Source organism: Solanum dulcamara, chromosome 11 (genome assembly GCF_947179165.1).
Source record: "Solanum dulcamara chromosome 11, daSolDulc1.2, whole genome shotgun sequence".
In the NCBI taxonomy this organism is placed as follows: domain Eukaryota; kingdom Viridiplantae; phylum Streptophyta; class Magnoliopsida; order Solanales; family Solanaceae; genus Solanum; species Solanum dulcamara.
In genome coordinates, this window is record NC_077247.1 from 47,969,111 (window position 1) to 47,994,481 (window position 25,371).

The window sequence follows — 25,371 nt, forward strand, 5'->3', positions numbered from 1 at the left end:
CTCACAGATTGCGGATAATATATTATTTAATGGGAGAGATGTATCCGAGAGGGTATAGGGATATATCCGAGAAGAGATTTTTATAATTTTTAAATGATGGAAAATTTTAGAGGCAAAATAAAATGTGTATTTAGGTAATTTTTCCAAAAAAAACATTGTTTCTCAAGCGATGGTCTATCTAGTAGAACTTGAACTTTTAGTCCATTTTAACATTTTTTTAAAAATCTGCGTATAGCGGAAGCTTTAATACACCGGACTGTCCTAACAGTTTTTTTAAAAATAGCCTCAGTTTCAAGAAATTCGCTGAAACTTTCTGTTGGCTGTGGATATTAGTGTAGCATATATCAGTTTTGCTTATAAAGTAGAAATTTAGAGTCCGTTTGGATGAGCTTAAAAAAATAACTTTTATGTATGAAATACTTTTAGAACTTTGAAGTGCTGAAAGTTATTTTTATAAATAAGGAGTTGAGTGTTTGGATAAAAGTGCTTAAATGAGGAAAATGATGTGAATTTTAGGATTAAAAGAATAAAAAAGGTAGTTTGGAAATTTAATTAAAATATAAGAGATATAAAAGTAATTTCTATGATCAAAGAAAATGACTTTAAGCACTTAGGAAAAAAAAAGTTAGAAATCTTAACTTTTCATTTTTGACTGACTTTAAGAACTTTATAGCTTAAATTTAGCATTATGAAAACACGTCCAAAAACGGGCTCTTAGTATATTTCAATAAGTCGGAGATAATGAATTTGTTCATTGACTATAAAAATTGTTTCATGACAAAAGTTGTATGTGTTGCTCAATTGCTTATAAATTATGGCAGATGGATAAGTTTTGATAATATTCACATTACATACCATGTTAAATTGACGCAATTTATGATGTATTGACAAAAGGTACTTGTATTATTTAATTGTTCACAATTTTTTTCTCTATTTTATAAAGTGTTTTACGTGAAATTTCGCAAATAACCACTATGATAAATAAATTGGGCTCATTAGTTATAGTTTTCATATTTACGGATTGTAGCTATGATTTAAGTTATATCGTTTGTATAATTCACAGATTTGTATAATTTGCGGATAATTGAGCTATTAATGAATAAACTCAAAATAACGAATTTATATAAATACAAATATCTGAACTTCATACAGTTATACAAATTATATTGTACAAATTTCAAATTATACAAACTCAAACTGTAATTAATGTTAAATGTTAGTGGCGAATTGTAAATTAACTAAATTATAGTTATGTTAACTAATTAACTAGTATGTGTTTGTTTATTCGCGTAATTTTTCCTTTTTATAGTCCATAAAAATAATATTATATCTTAATGAAAATATGTATAGCTAACTTAATGTTAAAAAAACGACTTTGATCATGATTAAGTACAGTAAGTTAAATTAAACATATGGACTCTAGAAGATAGAGCAAGTTAAATGAGATAAATGGACTTCTAGAAGATAAAGTAATATTTTTTTTAAAAAAAAATTAAAGAAGAAGAAAACATATTTTCCGTTGCTCTACCTTTGTTCCTCTTAGGTTAATTATTCTTAATTAACTTTTTGAAAATTAGGTAAAATAGATCTATAATAATATGTACAAATTAAAATGGACCATGTGTCCTTAGCACTCTTTCTTGCTTATATTATAACAATTTGTGTCTTATCATGCATGAAAATTATGTTTTTTTTTTTAAAAAATATGGTGTTTGTATCTCAACATTTTCCACTACTATAATTTTTTTCTAGTAGTAGGACCAACTTTTCCACTCAGCCCTTTCATTTTCCAGATTTATATGTGACAGATTTAATATATTATAGTATAGGAAATTAATTCCATGTCTGCCTTCTAGAAGGACAAGCAAGATGGAATGGAAATACAAACTAGAAGCAACCAAAAAATAAATAAATTATTTCCTCCGTTTCAATTTATTTCTCCTACTTTCCCTTTGAAGTGTTTCAATAAAAATGTCTCTTTTTTTTAATAACTTTTTAATTTAATTTTACGTGACATAATTAAAATCACAAGATTAAAGACAATAATTTGATATACATTTTACATATCTTCAATTTAAGATTACAAAATTTAAAAATCTTTTTTAATTTTATTTTAAAAATAATATATCAAATTAAATCAGACAAACAAATTAGACCCAAATAGTTAACAGGAACCGTTAAGATACCTTTTTTCTTTTTGCCAAGTCAATTTTTGTTCCCTCTTCAAAGATGCCAATGTATTTCTGTTTGTTTCAAAAGGTTTGATTAATCTAAAGATTACTAGTCGGCAATTTTTTTGTAGCTACTTACATCAAGAATTGTAAAGACCGTCTTCTGGAAAGCAAAGAACAAGAAAAATTTCTGAAAGGACAATCTAGAAAAAATAATCATCATGAAATGGATTATGTTTTTTTTTTTAAGGGAAACGAATTTATAATACTCACCACTCCTATCATCAATCGTTACTAAACCTTACGAAATGGATAAATTTTCATATTTTTTTCTTTTTTTTGAAAGCTAACAGACTAATTAGCTCCCCTTATGAATAAACACGACCCAACAGATATTTCTAGATTCCTTAATAGTCATTTCCTTAATATTTCAATCAATAATCTATGTGTCAATCTCAAACCGATTGGAACTAATTATATTAGTTTTACACAGATACATACCTACATTTTCTTTCTTAAAAAGACAGTTTCTTTTTTTTTCTTTATTCTCTTGAGATATTTATGTTGAAAGAAATTTAGAGTTAAAGTATTAATTTGATATTACGAACGTTATTCTCTCTTCTTTTTTTTTTTTAAAAAAAGGACTCGTAACATGATCAAGTTACAAAATAATATAAGAGACATTATCCAAGTGAGTTAAAATCGTACCAAGATTTAAATACAAATCTGGCCTCGAAATTTCCTCCTAATCTTATTTATTTGTCACTTTAGTAAAAAGACAATTTGGTCTGAATATTTGCTATTCTATTAGTTTTTTGTTTTTGAATTTCATCCCTATCACCCCACCAAAAATATATAGTATGATTTAAGGAAGAGATATTTAGTTCAATTTTTATTTTTTTTGGTTAAGTAGTTCAAATATCTCTTACAATTGATGTATCAAATAATTTTGTAATTAATGCGCTAAACACCTTACCTCACAGCCAAAAGGGAGCTATATTGATTATTTTTTTTCATGTCGAGTTCAATATTTGCATTGAAATTCAATCAATTCAGATTTTGTAAAAATTATTACTAAAAATGATGTTTTTAATAAGATTTTTTTAATATTCAAATTCAAACTCAAGACCTAACTAAAAATGAAGAAGTCTCAATCATATCGCCGCCACCCACATTGGTAGCTAAATTGACTTGATGTGACAAATACTCTAATTAGATATCAGTGAAAGAAAAAATAAACAATTAGGTAAAAAAATTCAAGATTCAATGAAGAAACAAATACTCAGAGAGAACCAGTCATAATCAACCACGTAGCATTAGTTGCAAAGGAGAAAGTCCACTGTTGTAAATTTTCTTCTTATAAAAACTGCTTCCCCATTTCCGCTCTCTCAGCTCAGCCACTTCCTATTTACCTCTTTAAAGAAGCCTATTTTCTTCTCTTTTTCCTCTGTTTAATCACCTGGGGTGCTCCATTTGAAGCTTGAAAGTCTGAATTTTTGATTGGTTTTTCAACCCTTTTGCTTGATTGGTAAGAATTTGAGCTCTTCCTCTTCTTTTCTTGAAGCTTAAACTGATTTTACTTATGTTCTGTATTTTGGTTGAAATTGTAGTGATTATTGGTGTATAAAGGTTAGATCTTTGATGGTTTTGTGCTGTTGATCTATATGGTACTACTGTTACTCAATTCTTGTGTTTGATCATATTGTACTACTATAAATGATCTTTATTGGTGTTAAAGTCTTTACCTTTTACCCACCATAAACAAATGATTTTCTGGATTTTCATGACCTTATGGTTGTGAATTAGAAGAGGGTTTCCTCGATTATACTTGGGAGTGTCATAAAGCCTTTGCTGTTGATCATGTTTGATAGTTTTTTCAACCATTTGGATTGGGGTTAATGGGGAAAGTGGAAAGAATTAAGTAGAGTTTAAGGGGGTATGTTTGGATTGGATTAAGATTTTGACTGTGCTAAAATAGGATAGATTCAAGATTGAGATATTTTGTCAATCTGAGGCAATTAGTTGGCCTAATTCTGGAAGCTAATAGCTAGCTTCCTTCCCAACATGCTTCTTCTTTTTTGTTCTCTCCTGTTGCGTGGTTGATGGAAGCTACTAGCTAGCTTCCTTCCCAGCATTTTCTTGTTAATTCAGTAGCCTGTCTGCCTACTAATTCTCTACAATTCTATAATACTTTTGATATAAATTTATAATTCCTATTGCTAACTATTGATTGTGCTTTCCGATCTTGGAAAGACCCTTGGGTTGAACGAGTGCTCAGAAGCAAATCTCATGGCCTTCGAGCAGTATTATTCAAATGAGTGGAAATCGATTCCTACTTCAGAATCATCAGACTCAGAGAAGACTTCTGCCTGTTTTGATTGCAACATCTGCTTGGACTTTGCCCGTGATCCGGTTGTTACACTTTGTGGCCATCTCTATTGTTGGCCCTGCATTTACAAGTGGATTCACTTCCAGAGCGACTCTTTGTCTTCGGATAAACACCCTCAATGTCCAGTTTGCAAGGCTAAAATCTCCCAAACAGATTTAGTCCCTCTTTATGGGCGTGGGGAAACACTGCCTAAATCTGAGCCTGAAAACAAGCTCACTCTAAAAGTGCCTCCTAGGCCACCTGCTTTCGGTCCATTATCCTTGTCAAATTCCTTTAATCCTTCTCAGCAACCGCCACATCCTAATGCCTATGATTCCTATGCCAGTTACCTCAACAGTTCATCACCGCCTTCATTCAATCTTGGACGCAATACAACAGTGGGAGTCTTTGATCCAGTTGTTGGTATGTTTGGAGAGATGGTTTACGCTAGGGTATTCGGGAACTCAGAGAGTTTATACACATATCCTAACTCCTATCATCTAGTGGCAAATAGTAGTCCAAGATTGAGAAGAAGGGAAATGCTGGCTGACAAGTCTTTGAACAGAATTTCCCTTTTTCTCTTCTATTGTTTTCTTCTTTGCCTACTGTTATTCTAGTTTCATTGAGACACTTTTTGTCCTCCCCCATAATTCATCCTGTACACATTGTACAAAACTGATCTTGATGAGCATCAAATCATTTAAAATCATATATGTGAGATGATACTAAGCAAAATTCTTAATGTTATTTGTGTGGATAAGTTAAATCACTGTTTTATATGGCAGACAATAGTGATTGTATGGTCCCAACTCCCAATATATGGTGGCTAAGGATCATCATCATGTTGCTTGTCCTCATTTATTGATGATATCTCTTTGAATCAATTGTTAGGAAATTTGTCCACCTAATTTATTAATAAGGCCCCCCCCTAAAATGATAAAATACTATAGCCGTAATTGTCTTCACTGTAGGGAAAATATGATAACGTATTACCACTAAAAGTTGCAGGCAAGACACTTCTTTTTATAAAATAATATAGCACCATATGCGTGCTTTATATTATACTTATTATAATAAATATGATTAAAGGGGAAATGTCAATTTTAAGAATGACAGGCTAGTATCTAATTATGAGTCCGTTTGGATGAGTTTAAAAAAAAGTAATTTTTATGTATGAAGTGCTTTTAGAATTTTAAAGTGCTGAAAGTTATTTTTATAAATAAGCAGTTGAGTGTTTGGATAAAAGTATTTATTTTCAAAGTGCTGAAAGTTATTTTTATAAATAAGCAGTTGAGTGTTTGGATATAAGTGTTTATGTTGAAAATAAGTGTTTGAATTTTAGGATTAAAAGAATAAAAAGGATAGTTTGGGAATTTAGTTAAAATATAAAGGATATAAAAGTAATTATGGTCAAACAAAATGGCTTTAAGCACTTAGAAAAAAAAGTTAGAAATTCTAATTTTTCATTTTTGACTGACTTTAAGAACTTTATGGCTTGAAGTTAGCATTAGGCAAACACGTTCAAAAGCTAAAAAGGGGCTTTAAGTTGGTTCGTGTGAAGTATGTTTTTAACTTTAACCAATGTTCCATCATTCCATGGATATTAGACTCTTTTCAAGACATATGGGCAAACTGTGTTTGGGTTTGGTGAAGCAATAGCAGACTAGGGAGATCAATGCGGTTGGAGACGTATGAGTCAATAATTTTTTCTTAAATTCTAAAAGTATGTGCTGCTCGTAGAATAAACGTTGGATTAGCAAATTTCACATTTATGGTTTTAGACTTTAGTAAAGGAAATGGTTGGTGGAATAGCTATGAACGTGTACAAACAGAAAATAGCAAAAACAATCTCCTCCTGTTTAAGCAAAGTCCACAATAATGTTTTAAAGAATTTTCAAATTGGGGTCCTAACATTATTGCAAAGTAAATTAGACCCTAGGGCGGTCACCTGTTAGGCAAATATAGAGAGAAAATCATGGCGTTGCCCGTTGATCAAACACCTTTTTAACATTCTTAATTAGAATTGTCACATCCAGCATAATTTAAGTTCATGTCCCACTCAATATATGATATTTTAATAAACTATGCACTTAGTAATGTGATTAATAATCTTACACCAAAATTTTCAAAGCACTCAAATGGTTAGTTGACGTGTCATTGTTTTGCCAACCACAAAGAATATCCTAACTTCTTGTTGTAATGAATTTGCCATATTTGATTCAAATATAATCTTTCTTCTTTTATCTTAAAAGCCACACGAAGAATAACTTTGTTTTTTGCCTCACCTAGTTTTCATTAACAAGAAGCAATTGTTGTTATTTTTCAAGATATGTACTTGGTAATTGGGTTAAATAAAATCAAACATTAAAGGATTGTGATCCTTACATACCCAGCTTATTGAGAAATATTGAAACAAACAAGACGAAACGTCCATTAAATATGCAAATGAGAGAGATGTTCTAAGTAATCAACCCTACTCTATTTGTTGGAGGGGGGTGGCACCGCTGGGCTTTGGACTAATTATTTCAAATTCTTTAAAGAACAAGATTGTCACAATACATAAACTATAATAACACCATATGGCGAAAAACAAAGTAATGTACCTTCTTGTATTGTCTTCATTACCAAAACAAAGAAGATACACATTAAGTTGAGTTTTGGCCTTCAAAACAAAGCTCGTTGACACAAAATATGTTAAGAACAAAGCACTTTGTCTCTCTTGAGGAGTAATCTTGCAGTAAATTACTTATCGCCAGTGAATATGCAGCCTAAGTTTCAATGAGAAATATCAGCTATTTTCAGTTCTGAATGCAAAGAAAAATAATCTGTGTCCAATAAATTCTCTTTAATTGCTCCATATCTAGGCCTGATAGCTTTCAGTTCATACATACAACTTTAGTTGGAAGGCCTAACCTTGCGAGAGTCACTCAAATCAGTGGTTTCCATACAAGCTGTGTTGCACAGGGTTGGAGTTTTTATTCCTTAATAAAGCACAACAACTTGTCACGGAAAACTGGTGAGAAGCTATGATCCGGTTCTAAAGACCTTACAAAATCCGCCGCATTATCCACATTTCCCTGCTTTTCCCAGTATTTTACGCATGTAGCTAAGGTCTCCCTGCTAGGCTTATAGTTAGGCGGGCATATTGAGATGGCCTTCTTCAATGCTTCTACAGCCTCTGGGACTAGATCTTCATGTATGTACCCATTTGCCAGGTGACACCCATGGAATACCCCCTTTTGACATCCCTTTGTCCATTAGGGCCTTAGCCTTCCCCAAAAGACCATTTCTACAATAACTGCAAATCAAAACATCTGGAACACGGAAGTCATAGGACAAGGCTTCTGATTCCCATTCCTCAAAGATCTTCTCAACTCCTTCTGTATCACCAAATTTCATTAATGAGTTCATCACACTAATGTAACCTTTATTAAGAATTTTCATGTTCTGCTTATGCAAATCCCACACTCGGTGCACCTCTTCTTTCTTTCCAGATTCTGCATACAATTTCAACAATGAATTACATGCACCATTACTTTCCTCGCGAGTCAAAATCATGCCGTCCAGTTTACTCAGCAACTCTAGAGCCTTTTCCACCTGCCCAACTTTCAAATACAACTCTGCTGCAATACTGTAAGTTTATTTTTAAAGTTTTTTTTATTGGTTAAACTGATTAATCAAATTGATAATATTTAAAATCGAACCGAATCGATCGATAAAGACACCTATTATTGCTATGCCTACGACAAACAAGAAGCAGCAAATAGTACTCCTTTTTTGGAACATGAGATCTAACGGAAGGAGATGAGAGCAGTAACGAAAAGCAAAGAAGATTGTAAACAATCTTCATCTTTTTATGTATGTTAAGTTGGACAAAAACTGATGCTAAATATTATGATTATAAAAGTGTAGATGCATGATGATTAATTTATGGGTAACTGAAGTACGTTCATTGTTGGATCTTTTTTTCTCCCTCTAATTACAATAGTGTTTTTTATGAAACTCGAAAATGAACCTTCATTAGGTATATGCATGTTCATATCATTCTTTGCTATTATGATTAGGGCCTTGGCGAAATTTAACTTATAAACATGAAATTAAATGCGACGAAATTATGCAGATACCAAACATCGAGTTAAAAAATTAAAAATAAATAAATTCTATTACCGAATTTTGAGTATCTATAAAGGTTTGAATTGACACATTCCAAGCATTCTCTTTCTTCTTCTCAATTTATCTCATATATATATATATATATATATATACACTCTTTTACAACTTTGATAACTCTCTTCTACTTATAAAATATATATTGTAATTTTGTACAAGTCAAAAAATTATATTTATTGTGCAATAATTACGAATAAAGAATCATCATCATCAATATATTGATATGGGACATTAATCTAGAAAAACAGCCTTAACATCCTTAGATCCCTTATCTATAGTCCATCGTATAGTTTATTAATTAGTTTAATTCAAGTTTGGATAAATATGTTTTATATATATAAATGTTGTTTACACATTATATGTTATGTATATATGATATTATAATATTTTTTATGTTTGTCACGTATTATTCTTAATTCTCTATGAGATTTTTCATTCTTATTGTTTTGCTTAAGTTTACACACATCACTTGCTCATGTATCTTGAAATCATTGCTTAAGTGAAATTTTTGTGTCAAACGGATTCCATAAAAAGGTTGGAAAAATAAAGATCCAGCATAGGCGGTTCAAAGAGGATGCATAAACAAGCTATATTTCTTTAGTATCTATATCTTCTATCAATATATAATAAGAGAGGCAAAAATACCACATGTCAGCGTCATAATTATTTTCAAATTTTCAGTTTATAAAAAATTCAATTATCTATATTGAAAATAAAAAATTTATTAAGAGTTTCAATTTCTAAAAGATGCATAAATTTTTAATTTCTTTAAAAAATGTCAATTGAGATGATCACATCCTAAACTGTCAATTGACAAGATTATTTACAGTTTGTCTCTAAAATTTAAATTCTAATAATCTATGTGACAATATTAAAAGATTTTTGAAAAGAAAGAAAAATTAATATTGAATATTTAAAATTTCATATTTCATAAAACCTAACAATGGTATTTAATTAGTAGGCAATGTAGTAAAGTTGAATTTAAATTAAAACATAAAATATAATTAGATTAGTTTAATTAAATTAAAATAAAAGTACATATGCCTGATAGATAAACTTGCATTTTTAAATTTATCTGTTTAAATCTATTTAAATTTTAAATTATTGTTAATTGTTTTTCAATTTTAAATGAAAAAAAACACCTCAAACCAAAAAAAAAATTACTACCAAATAATCTATAAAAGAAGTAGACAGTTATAGGACAAACCTTCGAAAGAATTGTATTTTATGAAAATAGAAGTTCTTACAGAAAAAAGTTGATGGCAAAAACTGATGTAGCATTCACATATTTTTTTTTCTTTTAAACAATCTTAATTTTATTAAGAGAGAGATTATTTAATTAGTTTTTTAATCTACAAAAAAGATAAAAGAGTTTTATCGTGTTTTTACGATCATAGCGTGCTATTGAACTTTGAAGATCTTATCATGATCTTTTGAATTTTAATTCACCTATATTCTAAGATTATGATACTTTATCAAAAAGAGAAAACTCACACAATAAACTATTAAAAAAATTGAAACAGTATAAGAAAAACAAGATTTGGAGTCTTTGAAATTTATTTATTTATTTAAAAAATGAAACAAATAAAAAATAATTTAATAAATGGACATTTCTCCGACAATAAAAGAACTTTTTTAATATTTCAAAATATTTACAACCTGCAATTATTTTAAAAAATAATTTACGAAAAAACTTAAATTAATTCATTTGAAACAAAAAAATGTAAAACAATATCCACAACCGTACTAAAATACCACATAATCATATGATTATTTTTAGATGTCATGTAATTGATATATGATTTTTAGAAAAATTAAAAGATAAACTTTAAAAATTTGAATAGCTACAATTTGACATTCAAGTGATTAAAATTTCTTAGTTTTATGTTTTGCATTATCATAATCATAAGATTTTTCTAATTACATTTTATTTTGATCTAACGATTAAATTTTCTTATATCTTTATTATTCTAACAAGAAGATAATATGAATTGTATAAGAGTATTTATGATTTTGAATAATTTATAAAATATATAAATTAAATAATGTTAAAAATTATTACTATCAAATTTAGACTATGAATTAAGTTTATATATTAATTTATTTTCATAAGTATTTTATTATAACATGTCAAGGTGCTAAATGCTAACCTTCTCTATTTTTTTTAACTAAAAGAGTGCTAACATTCTCTAATATAAACTTTACAATATCATTTTATAATAGATTAAATTTTTAAATTGTCAATAAATCAATATTTATAACTATATTATCAACCGATCGGGTAACGCGGGCTTTCGTATACTAGTTTCTATATAAAAGAAAAAGGAAAGTGAAGGTCATGTCAAATATTTCTTTATGACTGATAGAGGAACAAGTCAAATTATGGCAAAGATATAATATAACAAAGAAATAATATATAAATATGACTTTTGTCTTGATTTCAGCTGGCAATTATGATCTTATCCAAAATTTAAATAAATAGATATATTTGCTATATATGGTATCCTACATGACAATTTTATAACCTAAGTGGTGTCCTACGTGTATTATGTCATATATGACATGTGTGTCTACTTGTTCAATTTTATATAAGTTTCAGTATCATATTTGTGCACATTCAAAGTTAAAGAATATAAATACCTACTGAAGCCAAGTAAGGAGGTATATTTATGATTATGCCTATAACAAAAACATGTGCATGATTACTAAATAGAATAAAATAGTCTTTTAATAGACACAACTTGAAGAAATTTATATGCCACACGGCATCATTGGAAATTAAAGAACTTTAAGGAATGTGAGATGAAGACGTTTGAAACAAAAACAAAAGAACTCCAACAAATTGCACATGCAAACATGGGCTCTATACTCTAAAAGTCCAAAGTAACAGATTTAATTAGAGTCAAATTAAGTCAGCTAAATAAATATTTAATAAATAAAATGAAACAAAATAAATATAAAAAGATGCACTCCCTATATTTGGTTAGTTTAATTTTGATAGAACTTTTTCCTCATAAAACCAGCAAGTAAAAGGAATCCTGAGTTTCAATTACAAGACATGCATTCGAAAAAATCGAATTCCCCAAAAAACTCATTGACTAATTATTAAGTTTATATATTTAATTAGTATTATGCTAATAAAAGATGATTATGCTAGTTTTAAAACTTTACAATATTTTCTTGGTTTAATTCGGGATTATATGGTTTCATTATTGATCTAAACCCTTGGAATCGAGTTTTCAAATGCTTCCTAATTGTGACGTTCAACTGATCTAAAGGCATTAATGAGCACAACACAGAGTTTTGAATTTGTTGAATGTCAAACACACTCTATTCAAAAATACTACATAATTGTTTATCATATGTTATATCATTACCAAAAATTAAATCGAAATACCCAAAATACCAGCAGCACCAATTCTGCACCATAAAACTCCTGCAGCTCTTTGTTCCTTTTGTTTGTCTATCTTGTGCAGGTACCATGCAGCTTTGAACATAGCATTGGAGTTGCAGCAACTGAGAGTGGAATTCTTGGACAAGCATCTTAGCAACATCACCTGCATATCTTACATTACAGCAGCAGCAGTGAATACAACTGAGTTACAACAGTAGATACATTGCAGAGAAGGCAACAATATGGAACTCCAGCAGAACAAGTTGGAGCTACTCACCAGGAACAATTACTCCAGAAGTCACACCACAACACCAACAGCTACACTGCAGAGATGCAGCAGGTTGTATGCACTGCAAGTAACAACACCATTGGAGACCTTTGCTTGTTTACTTGTTAGTGCAGAACTACACCAACAACATGGGATACCTGGGATGCAGAACTACAGAAGATTGGAGTCTTACAGGGGAACTACAACAGCTGACCTTGGAACTCCTCCAAAGTGCAACAACAACTACAACAACAACACCTACAGCAAATTAGCTGAGATGCAACAAGTGCAGCCTTGCACTTTCACACCTCAGACCTACAACATACAACAACTCTCAACAACAACAGCTTCAGAAATATAATCCAAACTACAGGGCTGATCTGCATCTTGGCATCTATTGGGCCAACATGTGGAATGGCCTATGGTTATTTCTGTGAGCAGAGTATAAGAACAACAACAATTGGAGCGGTTTCTTCCAACAATCCATGGAGTCACAACCTGAAACAGAGGCTACAACAGATGGTTTCATACTTGTCTGTTGGTGCAACTGAATGTATTTGGAGCAGCAACAGTCCAACAGCAGCAACAACTAAACACCCACAGGTGTTTGTTACTTTGGTTACTTGTCTATGCAGACCCATAGAACTTCAAAAGAAGGAAGACAACAGTCTGGCATGCAGGAAGCTCATCAACACTCCATCCATGCCAATTACCATGCTGCAACAACATGCAGCAGCAATCACAACATCAAGCTACACAATCTACCAACAACAACAGCTTCAGAAAGCCTTTTGGTGCAGCTGGATGGTTAGCTCAACAACAACTATTGGGCCTTCTCAATTGTTTAAGTCATGCAGGTTGTATGCAGATCTTCAAATGCCTGATGCAATCAACAAAAATCCAGACCAGTAACACAACACCCAATACTTGGAGCCGCACTCAACGGCTATAAAAAATGAAGCTAGTTTTCAATTTTGGTCACCGTTGTGTGTCTCCTGGTTTAGGTGTACTGACCTTGAGCCTTGTGTTGGAGTTGTGAGGCTGATTCTGGATTTAGGGAAAATCGATCCTCCCTCAGTTATGTTTTCTCTTCTTAGTCGCATTGTACCGAGAGGAGTCCTCTCATAGATTTAACGCTTTTCTAGTACATAGATAGCACCTTTGTACCAGGGATAAGTATGCCGACCTTAAAGCCGGCTTCTCATCCATCTTATTTTTGGAGGTAAGGCTTTTCATGTCCCCCTCCTTGTACTTGTTCTTTCGTTCTGCTTTATATAATGAGAAAAAATTCGATAAAAAAAAAAAACTTATCAACTATGAGGTTGAATTCGTTGAATGGTCAAACATATCCAAATATTACGCAACTGTTCATTTCATGTTGTTCCGTTACTAAAAATAGAGAAAAACGAAAAAAGAAACTTATTTCAAAAACATACAAAAACCTTTATCGATATTTATATTGAGTGCTGGATATAAATATTCATATTTAGTATTGCACACAAAAACAATTTGGATTTGATTTCCACTTTTCCATCTCATGTGAGATGCTTTTTAGTTTATGTTGAGATGTATGACACATATTAATAGGGAAAAAACATAAATTTCCTCCTGAAATGTATCGAAAATTCAGTTTCACACTTAAAGTATCATGACGATCTATTACACAGCTAAACTACCTAAAAATGAAATTATTACCCTCCTAGAACTAACGTGGCCAAAAAAAAAACGCGTCAGATTCTATAAAGTAAAAAAAAATTAAAAATACAAAATACCCCACCCCCAAATCCTTTCTTCTTCACACCCACCTCCCCTCTTCTTCTTCACACCCACCTCCATTTACTCTCATGAATCTTGATTTTTTTCTTTCAAAATTCATTAAAAAAAATAAAAAATAAAATAAAAAATCACCCACCCCCATATCCTTTTTTCCTCACACTCGCCTACCCTCTTTTTCTTTACACCCACCTCTATTTACTCCCTATTTTAAATCTTGATTTTTTTTCTTTCAAAATCCATTAAGAAGAAGAAGAATTCTTCTCCCCATTTTGGCTGAGAAGACAATTGGGGTTTGGGGGGGGGGGGGGGGGGGGAGGGGGGTTCGGATGGGTGGTTAATAATTAATTAGGAGTTAATTAGTATAAAATATAGTTAATAAAAGAAAAGTTAATTAATAAAGGGAAAAAAAAGAAAAAAATATAAAAAATAGGATGGGTAGTTAATAATTAATTAAAAGTTAATTAGTATAAAATATAGTTAATAAAAAAAAATTTAATTAATAAAGAAAAGAAAAGAAATATAAAAAATCGGATGGGTGGTTAATAATTGATGGGTAGTTAATAATTAATTAGAATTTAATTAGTATAAAATATAGTTAATAAAAGAAAAGTTAATTAATAAAGAAAATAAAAGAAAAGAAATATTAAAAATTGAATGGGCGATTAATAATTAATTAAGAGCTAATTAGTATAAAATATAATTAATAAAAAAAGTTAATTAACAAATAAAAGAAAAAAAATATATAAAAAATCAGATGGATAGTTAATAATTAATTAGGAGTTAGTCAGTATAAATTATAGTTAATAAAAGAAAAGTTAATTAATAAAGAAAAGAAAAAAAATATAAAAAATTATAATTTCTGACATGGTGATGATGTGGCACTGGCGTGGTGCCACATGGCAGCGAATGTAATACACCACATACTATGAGAATGGTGTTATGTGTTCAGATGTGTAATAGTTTCAGTTTTAGATAGTTTAGGTGTGTAACTGATTTTTCGGTATAACTTCAAAGAAAATTTATGCATTTTCCCTATATTAATATCATGTTACGATATAATATATTTCAACAATATTCTTAATAAAATTTTTAAATATTCAATCATGCATTTTTTAACGTAAAATTAAATGTTGAAATATGTGACATGCCGTGCGTGCACAAACATAGGGTTGGACGTTTGGTATTTGGTTCGGTATTTTCAAAATTCGGGTTCGGTAATTTGGTAATCGATAATTCAAAGTATATACCAAATACCGAACTTTCAAATTTCGATTCGGTAATTCGATAATCGGTAAATCAAAGTTCGGTTCAGTATGATATTCGATAATACCATATTTTTTTAATAGTTAATGTACAATAAAAATTTGTCCGCATTTAATATTTACATTAACCTAAATAATACATATCTTAACTTATATTTTTATTACTACACCATAATTAAGTAATATATGCATTTTAACTTACCGAATACCGAAATTGAAATTGCTCTGAAGCCATATTCTACGGAGGAGAAATGATACATCATAAACAAAGAGAAAATAATTTATGAATAGATACAGAATAAAAAAAATATTACCATGTAATAAAAATGATGAAAAAGAGTGAAAACAAAAATATCTAATATATCACACATAATTTTTATACATATGTTTTTCTTAGAATTATCCAAAAACTCTACATCACTGCACTAATTATTAATTAGTTCCTGCAAAGATATGAAAGAGTTGGAATCTTTCGTTTTCAATGTAACTACCAAACAGTTTATGTAGATAACTGACGTGGTGAATCATGCAAAGTGAAATTAGAATTCTTACCCAATTGCATAAATTTGAAATTGAAATTTATAATTTTTACATGTTCATGAATTTAAATTTTAGCAGTTATCCATAATGTACGTGTTTGAAAGTGCGCATATAGTATGCTGTAAACGTGAGAAAGTTGAAATAAAAATGGTAAGGAAAATAAAAAAATGGGATAGTTTCCTCTTACTAAACTCTTATCTTTTTGGTAATTTTTCTTCTTTTTTTTTCAGTTTTTTGTATTAAAAAAATAATAAAAAATTGGTATTCGGTATTTCCCGAATAGCGAAATCGAAATAACGAATATCGAAATCGAAATACCGAATTTTATATTTCAGTACCGAATACCAAATCAAATTACCAAATTATCGAATACCGAAATAGCTAATTAAGTTCGATAATTCGATTTTCGATATTTTATGTCCAGTCATACACAAACATAGCGCTGTGGAAAAAAAATTTAATTAGTTTTTTGGATTTTCATTAAAAAATTGAATATAATACTTTCTGGAAAAAGTTACAGTACATTACTTTTCCAGACTCTTCAGAAGCCGAGTCAGTATTCGCGGCAGATGTAATATACTTTTAGCAACTTTATCTTAATAATTTATTTTTAAAAATTTTAATTTTATATTTAATGAAATAATTTATAATTATACGAGTATTTAATATTTTTTTAATATAAGTTTTAGATTTTTCTTCCTCTTAAATTTGTATCAAATTAAACTTTAATGACACATAAAGTAAGACAGAGAGAAATATAAATTTAACTTCTACTTATTTCTCAATAATATAAAGAAAAAAATTCCTCATATCACTTAAAAGATAATTGAAATTACATTAAAATAAATATAATATATTATGACATGTTAAATTGTATTAATATTCTTAATTTGTATAAAACTAAAATGCTTGAAACATTACATAGCGCACGACTATAATATAATATAATATGATATTGTAAGTTTGAAGAATGATTATTGGTCTTTGACGTTACGTTAAATGAAATTACAATCAGGCAAATGTGTCCAAAGTCCATGTATCTTTGGCTTATTATATTCAAGAATTATGCATGAAACTTCTACACATATTCTATAGTCAAGATAATTATCAAACATCCCCATCACTTTAAAAAAAATCAATAAATATATCTATTGATTGAATGTTTTGTTGTCTATAGAATTAAAAAAGTTTGCATGCACTTGACAAAGAAAGCCTACAAAAAGAGATAAAATCAACAAGCAAATTACACGTTGTTATAAGTAGAACAATAAGCGCTAGACCCTTTTGGTTACTCAACAAAAACCCAAAAATCCTATTTATATAGCTATGGCCACAGATACTATTCCGGCACCGGAAGATGATCGGAATATCAGCCGGAAAATGACACGGTCGACGAGGACGAGGACGAAGTGCCCGACGCCGTTCTTATCGAAAACTTATGATCTTTTGAAGGAGCAAGAAGAAGAGAATAATAATAATATTAAGGTTGTTTCATGGAATGGTGAAGGAAATGGATTTGTTGTGTGGTGTCCAGATGAATTTTCTGAGGTTATGTTACCTAAATACTTCAAGCACAACAATTTCTCTAGTTTCATTCGACAACTTAATACCTATGTAAGTCTTACTTTTCATTTAATTTATATATTTTTCCTCTGTTTCCATCTATTAGTCTTACTTTTCATTTAATTTATAAGGGGAACAAAAAGAGTGTATCTAATTGGTTCAATATAGAGGGAAATGCATGGTTGTTTCCTAGTAATATGTTAAAATGGCAGTCCTGGTTACGTGACAATAATTTTACTATGGCAATAACTTTACTAGTTTCTCTAACGCTCACCTTCTTCCTAGTAATATGTTAGAGATATTTAATTTTAACTTTTATACGCCTTTTCATGTTTAATGTTTTAAACTTTTCTATTATAATAATTTTTAGGCAGATAATTAGATGAAAGATAATCCAATCCGCCGTATGGTAAAAATGCTAAAATTACTCCCCTTTTGAAACAATCAAAGGCCCAGAGATTTGTTATTTCAAATTTTCAAGTTGTCTTGTGGTATATATATGTCATGTATTTGTTGGTTGGTTTGGTACAAAATTTTCTATGTTATTGACCCAAAGTAATCAAATTTATTAACTAATTAACAATTGTAGTCCATTTGATTAACCTCTGGTTGTTTAATTTCCACTAATTTATTGAAAAAAATCACATAATTAATTGCTGTCGAATTGGCCATAAAAAAATCTTAGGATCATTTGCATTTTTGCCCTTATTTTGGGTTGGTCTTTAATTTTTACCTTTGAAAACAAACCACTTTTTTCAAAACATCTTTACATTTTCGCATCATAATATTTTATAAGATATACTCTGTTAGGTATAAGTTTAATTGCTAAAAATAAAAATTAAAAGTCAATTCAATTGAAGGATAAAAGTTAAAGATCACCCCATTTAAAGGCCAAATGCAATCAAATGAAAATCTTTGGCGGTCTTTGTCCAATAAAATTTCCAAAGGGTTATTTCAGAAAGATGTAAAAGAAAATTTCATTTTTTTTTTTCAAAATTTTGGTATATAGTGACATCTCCTTTAGTGACTAAAATGGTAGTCAAATTGGTTGAAAGCCAAAAGCGATCAACAAAAACATCCTACTCCAAAGTCAAATTTTGATCACATTTTGTCCTGTTACGGTTTCGTGACGAACTTAATTGACAATAAAATAGAGTACACTGTTTCATTTACAACTGAAGAAATTGACATTGATCAAGATTCCACGTCAGAGCAGAACAAGATTCCAAAACTCCTTACCTAGTTTAGACTATGTTTCTTCTGAACTATTTTTTTTCTTCATATTCGCTAGGTTAGCTCAAGATTAATTTTATTTTGATATTAGGACTTGTACGATACGATCCTGATAGAGAATTAAATAGCTTTTATTGGATTATATTTCTACCTTTTATTTATTTGATCAGATTAATGTTAATAATTCTTTGAAATGTATATAGGGATTCAAGAAAGTAGCATCAAAACGTTGGGAATTTCAGCATGAAAAGTTCCAGAAAGGGTGCAGGCATTTGCTAGCAGAAATAACAAGGAAGAAATGTGAGCCAAGTGTCTTTCCTGCTTACTTAAATCCTTGTGAAAAGAGCAAATTATTAGCTAAAAATAATCAAGAGAATACAAAAAGGCAACTTCTCATGGAAGAGAACCAAAACTTGAAAAAGGAAAAGATGGAATTGCAAATGCAAATTGCTCATTTCAAAACATTGGAAATGAAATTGTTGCGATGCCTTTCTCAATGTGTGGAAAATCAACATAATAAAAGTAGAAGATTGTTTTAGACAAACGCAGAAGGCTGATTTTTTTCCTTTTCTTAGTGATACATGAATAATTAGATACCTCGATCTGGCTCCAATTGACTCCACCTTTAGAGGACATAACTATTTTTCTCTTTTTTCAAAATGGGGAATAAGGGAGAAAATAATTAATCCCAGCCCCTCCCACCCCCCAATCTCCCGATAGTGTATTGTTGATAGCAAAATTGGAAGTTGAGTTTTTATAGTCTTGCCCAAAATTTTGGGAGCTTGGTATAGGAAGTTATATTCGTTTCAACACTTTGATTATTTCTAGAAAAAATTTCAAAAAAATGAACTTAACATCTAGTGTTAATTTAAAGCCAATTTATTCCATTGGAAATTCTTGCATTCCTGTTGACCAGATTAAGAGATTTGACTTTTATTAACTCTCTCTCTCTCAACCATAATTTCTTTGGTAATTGTGTTTATTGTTTTTCTTGACCACATGTTTGGATGAACCTATTTTAAGTAATTTATAAATTATAAGTTAAAAAAGAATAAGTAGGTGCAGTCCAAATTTTTTTTTGACTTATAAGTTGTTTTCAACTTATAAGCTGCTTAAAATAAGTTAATCCAAACAAATTTAATTATTTATTGGGGTTTATTTTAAGCACAAAATGACTTTAAGTAGGGCATCCAAACACTCAAAAAAGGTAAAAACACCTTATAAGTAATTTATAGGCTAATTCAAATGGGCTCTAAATTTAATTAGTTGATTGGAAGAAATGCAAGAATGTACGTGAGAAATAAATCAATTGTAGTACTATGATTATATCATTTGCAACTTAAAAAGATACTAGTACTAATATTTTTGTTAGAGAGTTCTTTATGGAAAACAGAACTTAGTTTGAGGAGTGTTGGGATATTGTTTTTAAGGATATTTCGTAATGGTGAGATCTATCATCGCTTTTTATATGTCCTCTAAAATTTAATGTAAGTGCAAATTCTCTTAATTTGTGGCCTACCATACTATTCGTTATATAAATAGCCAAATGCTTTATGTAATTTGCATGAAATCTATTTTCAACTTCAAACTAGTAAGTTAGGTTCCATAAATTCGTACAACTTTTTTTAGATAGGAAAAATGAGGGAGGAGATAGAAAAAGTTATAGGTGTTTCTCCAATGACTAGTTAACAGTTAATAACAATTAAGTTGACTATATTAAATATAAACAATCCAATTGTTTCGTAAGTAGGGATGACAATGGGGCGGGGCGGGTTGAGCTCAGTCCACAATTTTTTTAAACCGCCCCGCATAACAATTTTTTTGATTTTCAACCCGCTCTATATAGACCCGCCCCACATAAATTTTTATGGTTTTTTAATTGAGTTTAATGTAAAAAATAAAATTCATAATTTTTTTTCATTTTTTGCTAATTAATTGTTTCTAGTTAACATTTCAACAATTGTTTGTTAATCGCTAATTAACTTTAATTAACATTTGTCTAGTGTAAATTTTTGTTTAAAAAAATTAAAATTAAAGTCAAAATTTAATATAAAAAATTTATATATTTGATTTTTATTAATTACAAAGATTTAATTTTCTTCAAATTCCTATTTGATACCTTAAATCTGCAACAACCCACCTCGTTCAGCATTAATTTTGATCATAATTACTTCAATCAGTCCCGCTCCGCCTAGCTCTAAAGCCGTCCGTTACCCGTCCCGCCCCATTAACATCCCAATTCGTAAAGTTTTTGAGAAGTTAAAAATACTTATTTTTAAAAATTGAGGTGTTTTAGTCAAGCTATTGACCAAGCAAAGTGGAGTATTAATTTTTCCAACAAATGTCACATCAATTTTAATATTTAAATTCTTTAAAGTAACTGAAGTTGTATATAATCAACCCAAGATGCAATATGTTGGATTCGAGAATCTTTAACCTGTATATTTCCAGAAATTGAAGGGTGAATATGCAATTAATGGAACTTCCTTTCGCCATTCTCCAAATCAGCTGAAACTCCTAAAACCCGCGTAAAACCTCTCAAAACCCTAAACACAGTGCTTCACAGAGCAGGAATTTTTGCCCAAATTTCATCGAAAAATGCATGTGAATCGCCGGATATTCCAAGCCCTAACCGGAATTACAAATCGATTTTACCATTCCGACAAGCCGAAGAAAGTGTCACTTTACTCTAAAATAAGTCCACTGGGAAACCCTGGCTGTAGCGTAACCAATGAGCTGGATGAATGGGTTTGCAAGGGCAATAAACTCCGATTCGCGGAGATTCAACGCATTATTCTTGATCTTCGCAAACGCAAACGCTTCAGTCAGGCCCTGGAGGTACATAGCTTTCAGTTATACTTCTTCTCTTGCATGTGAAAAATTTATTTCAGGTTGGGTTATTTTCTTGCAATAGTAGTTTCTTGAAAGTAAAAAAGATTGCCTTTTGGGTTGATTTTGTTTATACTCTTTTTTATTTTGTTTAAATGTTTGCAGCTATATTAGAAATTAAGGGTAGTCTACTTTCTGTTATTGGTGTTGTGGAGTTAGTGAAGCTGCTCAAATGCTAATAATTTAGGCTTGTTTTATGATTGGTGATGCCCTGTCCGGACCAACTTGTGCCTACTTGGACTATTCCATGGTACCTGCTACCTCCACTCATATAGGAACCTAAGACTTCATGGTTCTCTTTGGATTATAATAACATTTCTGATTATTTTAAAAAGAAGTGATTACTAAGGGGCTTTCCCATCGATTTTTTTCCCATCAAAGATGTGTCGTTCTTACGGGAATGTTACTCATTAATCAGATTCTTCTGTTTCCACATGTATATTTGTTCTTTGTCCTGACTGAATGGAATGCCTCACATATTGGATTCTTATTGTTGAGCAGGCTTCCGAGTGGTTAAAGAGTTATGGTATTTTCACGTTTTCATCAACTGAGCATGCAGTACAACTGGATCTGATTGGTAAGGTTCACGGGTTTCCTGCTGCAGAAAGCTACTTCAATAACTTGAGCAAAGAAGATAAGAATGATAAGACATATGGTGCTCTTCTACATTGTTATGTTAGGCAGTGCCAAATGGAAAAGGCATTGACACATCTGCAGAAGATGGAAGAGGAGGGTGTTTCTCTATCTTCTGTGGCCTTCAATGATATAATGTCACTGTACACGAAAACTGGTGAGTATGAAAAGATCTCTGAAATGCTATGCCATATGAAGGAAATTGGGGTTCGTCCTGACAATTTAAGTTACAGAATCTGTATTAATTCGTATGGAGCAAGATCAGATATTGAGGGGATGGAGAGGCTCTTAAATGAAATGGAGAACCAATCCTACATTGTCATGGACTGGAACACCTATGCTGCTGTGGCAAATATATATGTTAAAGCAGGCCTAAATGATAAAGCAAACAGTTTCCTCAAAAAAGCGGAGGTGAAGATAGATAATAAAGAAGGGATCGGGTATAATTACCTCATCTCTGTACATTCTAAATTAGGAAACAAAGATGAAGTCATAAGATTATGGTTTCTTGAGAAGAGTGCTCTAAAGAGGTGCATAAATCGGGATTATATAAATATGTTAGAAGCTCTAGTGAGACTTGATGCGTTTGAAGAAGCGGAGCAGTTGCTCAAGGAGTGGGAGACATCCAATAACTGTTATGATATCAGAGTTCCATACATAGTCATTATAGGGTATATTGATGAATTGCTATATGAAAAGGCAGAGACCCTGCTTGAAGATTTATCTACAAAAGGGAAGATACTAACACCAAATATTTGGGGAAGATTGGCAGCAGGCTACCTAGATAAAGATAAGTTTGAGAAGGCTGTGAAATGCATGAAAGTTGCTCTTTCCTTGAAGAAGGATCGTACAGGATGGAAGCCTGATCCTAAGGTCATCATGAGAATACTCAGTTTGTTTGGGGAGAATGGCAGTGTGAATGACGCTGAATCATTCCTTCTTTCACTGAGGCCCGTTGTCGCTGTAAACAGAGAGATGTATCATATCTTACTAAAATCATATATAGCAGGTGGTAAAGAAGTTGAAAGACTTTTAAACAGTATGAGAGATGATAACATTGATGAAAATGAAGAAACAAAAGTGATATTTGGAATAAATCAATGAGGTTCTAACAGTTGAATGTTTTGTAGGAATTTCCTCAAATGTCAATTCTAGATAACTGTTTAGTCTAGTGTTGGGCATGTGTTTGTGAGTGAAAAACACATATGTGTGTCCAGGCTTGCCATGTTCATAACATTTTATGCTGGTCCTTTGTTGTTCCTCCTTCCATTGTTCCTTGTAGAGTTCTTATCAGACTGGGACCTCTTGCTTTGTTTTCTTCTTCTCATTATGTTGTCCATTCCCTTGAAAATCATTGCCAGGTCTTCCTGACTTTCTTCGTCATCATCTAATTCACCTTCTATTTCCTCAAAGAAGGTTTTGAATTCAACATTTAATCTCTTCTTTTCCCGTCCATGCTTTTGAAGATCAGTTTTCTCGTAAATGATAAGCTTGATTCGAAGTTCATCATATGACATTTGAACCAAACTTTCATATTCAATTGCATCAACAAAAGGTTGCCACACACTAGGCAAAATCCTCTGAATTTTTCTGACTTGTTCTTCATTAGAGTAGGATGTTCCTAAAGCCTTGAGATCTCCAAGAATTTTATTCATTCTCTGGAATATGTGTTTAATGGTTTCATCTTCTTTCATCAAGAAAGTCTCGTACTGATGAATCAGAAGATACATCCTGTCTTGCTTTACTTTCTTTGTACCTTCATGAATTATCTCCAACTTGTCCCACATTTCCTTTGCAGTCTTACAAAAATAGACGTTTTCAAACTCTTCCATGCTCAAAGCACAATTAAGTACGTGTTTAGAACTAGCATTGTTTTGGATGACATTTAGTAGCAGATGCCTCATCTTCATGTTCTTTTCCCTCATCATCACCAGGGAATGGTAGTGGTCCGTCCTGTATGATTTCCCATGCTTGATAGTCAACTGATAGCACAAACGCTCTCATTCTAGCCTTCCAATGGTGATAATTTTTTCCGTCAAAGTAAGGTGGCCTTGAATCTTCTGGTTTTTCCTCTGCAAATTGATGATTGGCCATTGGTCTTTTCTCACTTTCTGCTAAGCAAAAACAAACTTGTGAGAGACTAAGATAAATTGCAGGAAAGTAAATGCCAATGTTCCAAAGGTTGTTTGGAAAGAATGAGAAAGTTTGCCAATGTAACAGACTACTTTTTATACTTGATTCTAAAATGTTGATTGTGTCCTCTAATCTTGGTATTTGACTATTGTGGCTGATTTGCTTCTTTAAATATCTCCAAACTAAACTAATTAATTTCAAGATTTTATGAAGTCACCATTTATAGCTCCAAATCTTCAGATTTTCCAATCATTGGACTGCCTGCAATTCTTCCTTAAATATCCTTGTATGAATCTTCCTTGTTTTTCACTATTAATTGGATTTTATACTAACTAAATAAGTACATGCTTCACATACAATGTTGTCACTACACATATATCATTTGAAATACAATTGGAATCATCTGACTGCATACATCAAAGCAGAGCCAGAGTCAGGATTTAAACTTTATAAGGTTTTGAAATTTACCATCAAATTCATGAAACGTTTTAGTTTTGAGTTTACAATCAAATATATGATTTCAGCAAAAAGTTATAGAGCTTATCATTAATCTAACAGCCCGTTAATCTTTAATGAATTTTTTAAATATAAATATTGTTAATAATTTGTATTACTAAGATATTTAGAACAACAACTTTGGAGAACTTAGTAAGAAACAACGAAGTTTAAAAAATATTTTCAAAACAATAAACTTAAAACCAGTAAAGATAATAGAATCAGAAACAAATCAAAAATAGTAGAGAAAATATTTTTTCTCAAAGAAGAAACTAGAACTCTAGTACACGGTGTATCGAAATCACTACGGTGTCAGCGAACCATCCAACAATAATAAAGTATACTAGAATTTATTTGTGCAGGAAACGAAACTCTTCTATTTATAAGCAATAAAGGATAATACGAACAAGTGCTCATTGTGTCATATTGAAAATATCACAATCCTTTAAAAAAAGCATAACCTTTCAAAAAAAATT

The 25,371-nt window shown here is 30.8% G+C and overlaps 4 protein-coding genes across 4 annotated transcripts; 3 read left to right on the forward strand and 1 right to left on the reverse strand.

Moving 5' to 3' along the window:
- The first annotated feature begins 3,542 nt into the window (after positions 1 to 3,542).
- LOC129874854 (E3 ubiquitin-protein ligase RMA1H1-like) lies at positions 3,543 to 5,279 on the forward strand. Its single transcript, XM_055950230.1, has 2 exons — positions 3,543 to 3,699; positions 4,425 to 5,279. Exon 2 carries the CDS (start codon positions 4,461 to 4,463, stop codon positions 5,154 to 5,156), a length of 696 nt encoding a protein of 231 aa, XP_055806205.1. The 5' UTR covers positions 3,543 to 3,699; positions 4,425 to 4,460; the 3' UTR covers positions 5,157 to 5,279.
- Positions 5,280 to 7,514: 2,235 nt separating this feature from the next.
- LOC129872667 (pentatricopeptide repeat-containing protein At2g20710, mitochondrial-like) lies at positions 7,515 to 8,097 on the reverse strand. Its single transcript, XM_055947596.1, has 2 exons — positions 7,773 to 8,097; positions 7,515 to 7,729 (listed from the first exon to the last, which is right to left on the reverse strand). The coding sequence occupies exons 1-2, from the start codon at positions 8,095 to 8,097 to the stop codon at positions 7,515 to 7,517; spliced, it is 540 nt and encodes a 179-aa protein (XP_055803571.1).
- A 9,087-nt stretch (positions 8,098 to 17,184) lies between these two features.
- Positions 17,185 to 19,446, forward strand: LOC129874557 (heat stress transcription factor B-2a-like). The gene is made up of 2 exons (XM_055949854.1): positions 17,185 to 17,563; positions 18,949 to 19,446. Exons 1-2 carry the CDS (start codon positions 17,276 to 17,278, stop codon positions 19,282 to 19,284), a joined length of 624 nt encoding a protein of 207 aa, XP_055805829.1. The 5' UTR covers positions 17,185 to 17,275; the 3' UTR covers positions 19,285 to 19,446.
- Positions 19,447 to 21,169: 1,723 nt separating this feature from the next.
- LOC129875132 (pentatricopeptide repeat-containing protein At4g21705, mitochondrial) lies at positions 21,170 to 24,615 on the forward strand. The gene is made up of 2 exons (XM_055950564.1): positions 21,170 to 21,583; positions 22,136 to 24,615. The coding sequence occupies exons 1-2, from the start codon at positions 21,344 to 21,346 to the stop codon at positions 23,369 to 23,371; spliced, it is 1,476 nt and encodes a 491-aa protein (XP_055806539.1). The 5' UTR covers positions 21,170 to 21,343; the 3' UTR covers positions 23,372 to 24,615.
- The last annotated feature ends 756 nt before the right edge of the window (positions 24,616 to 25,371 follow it).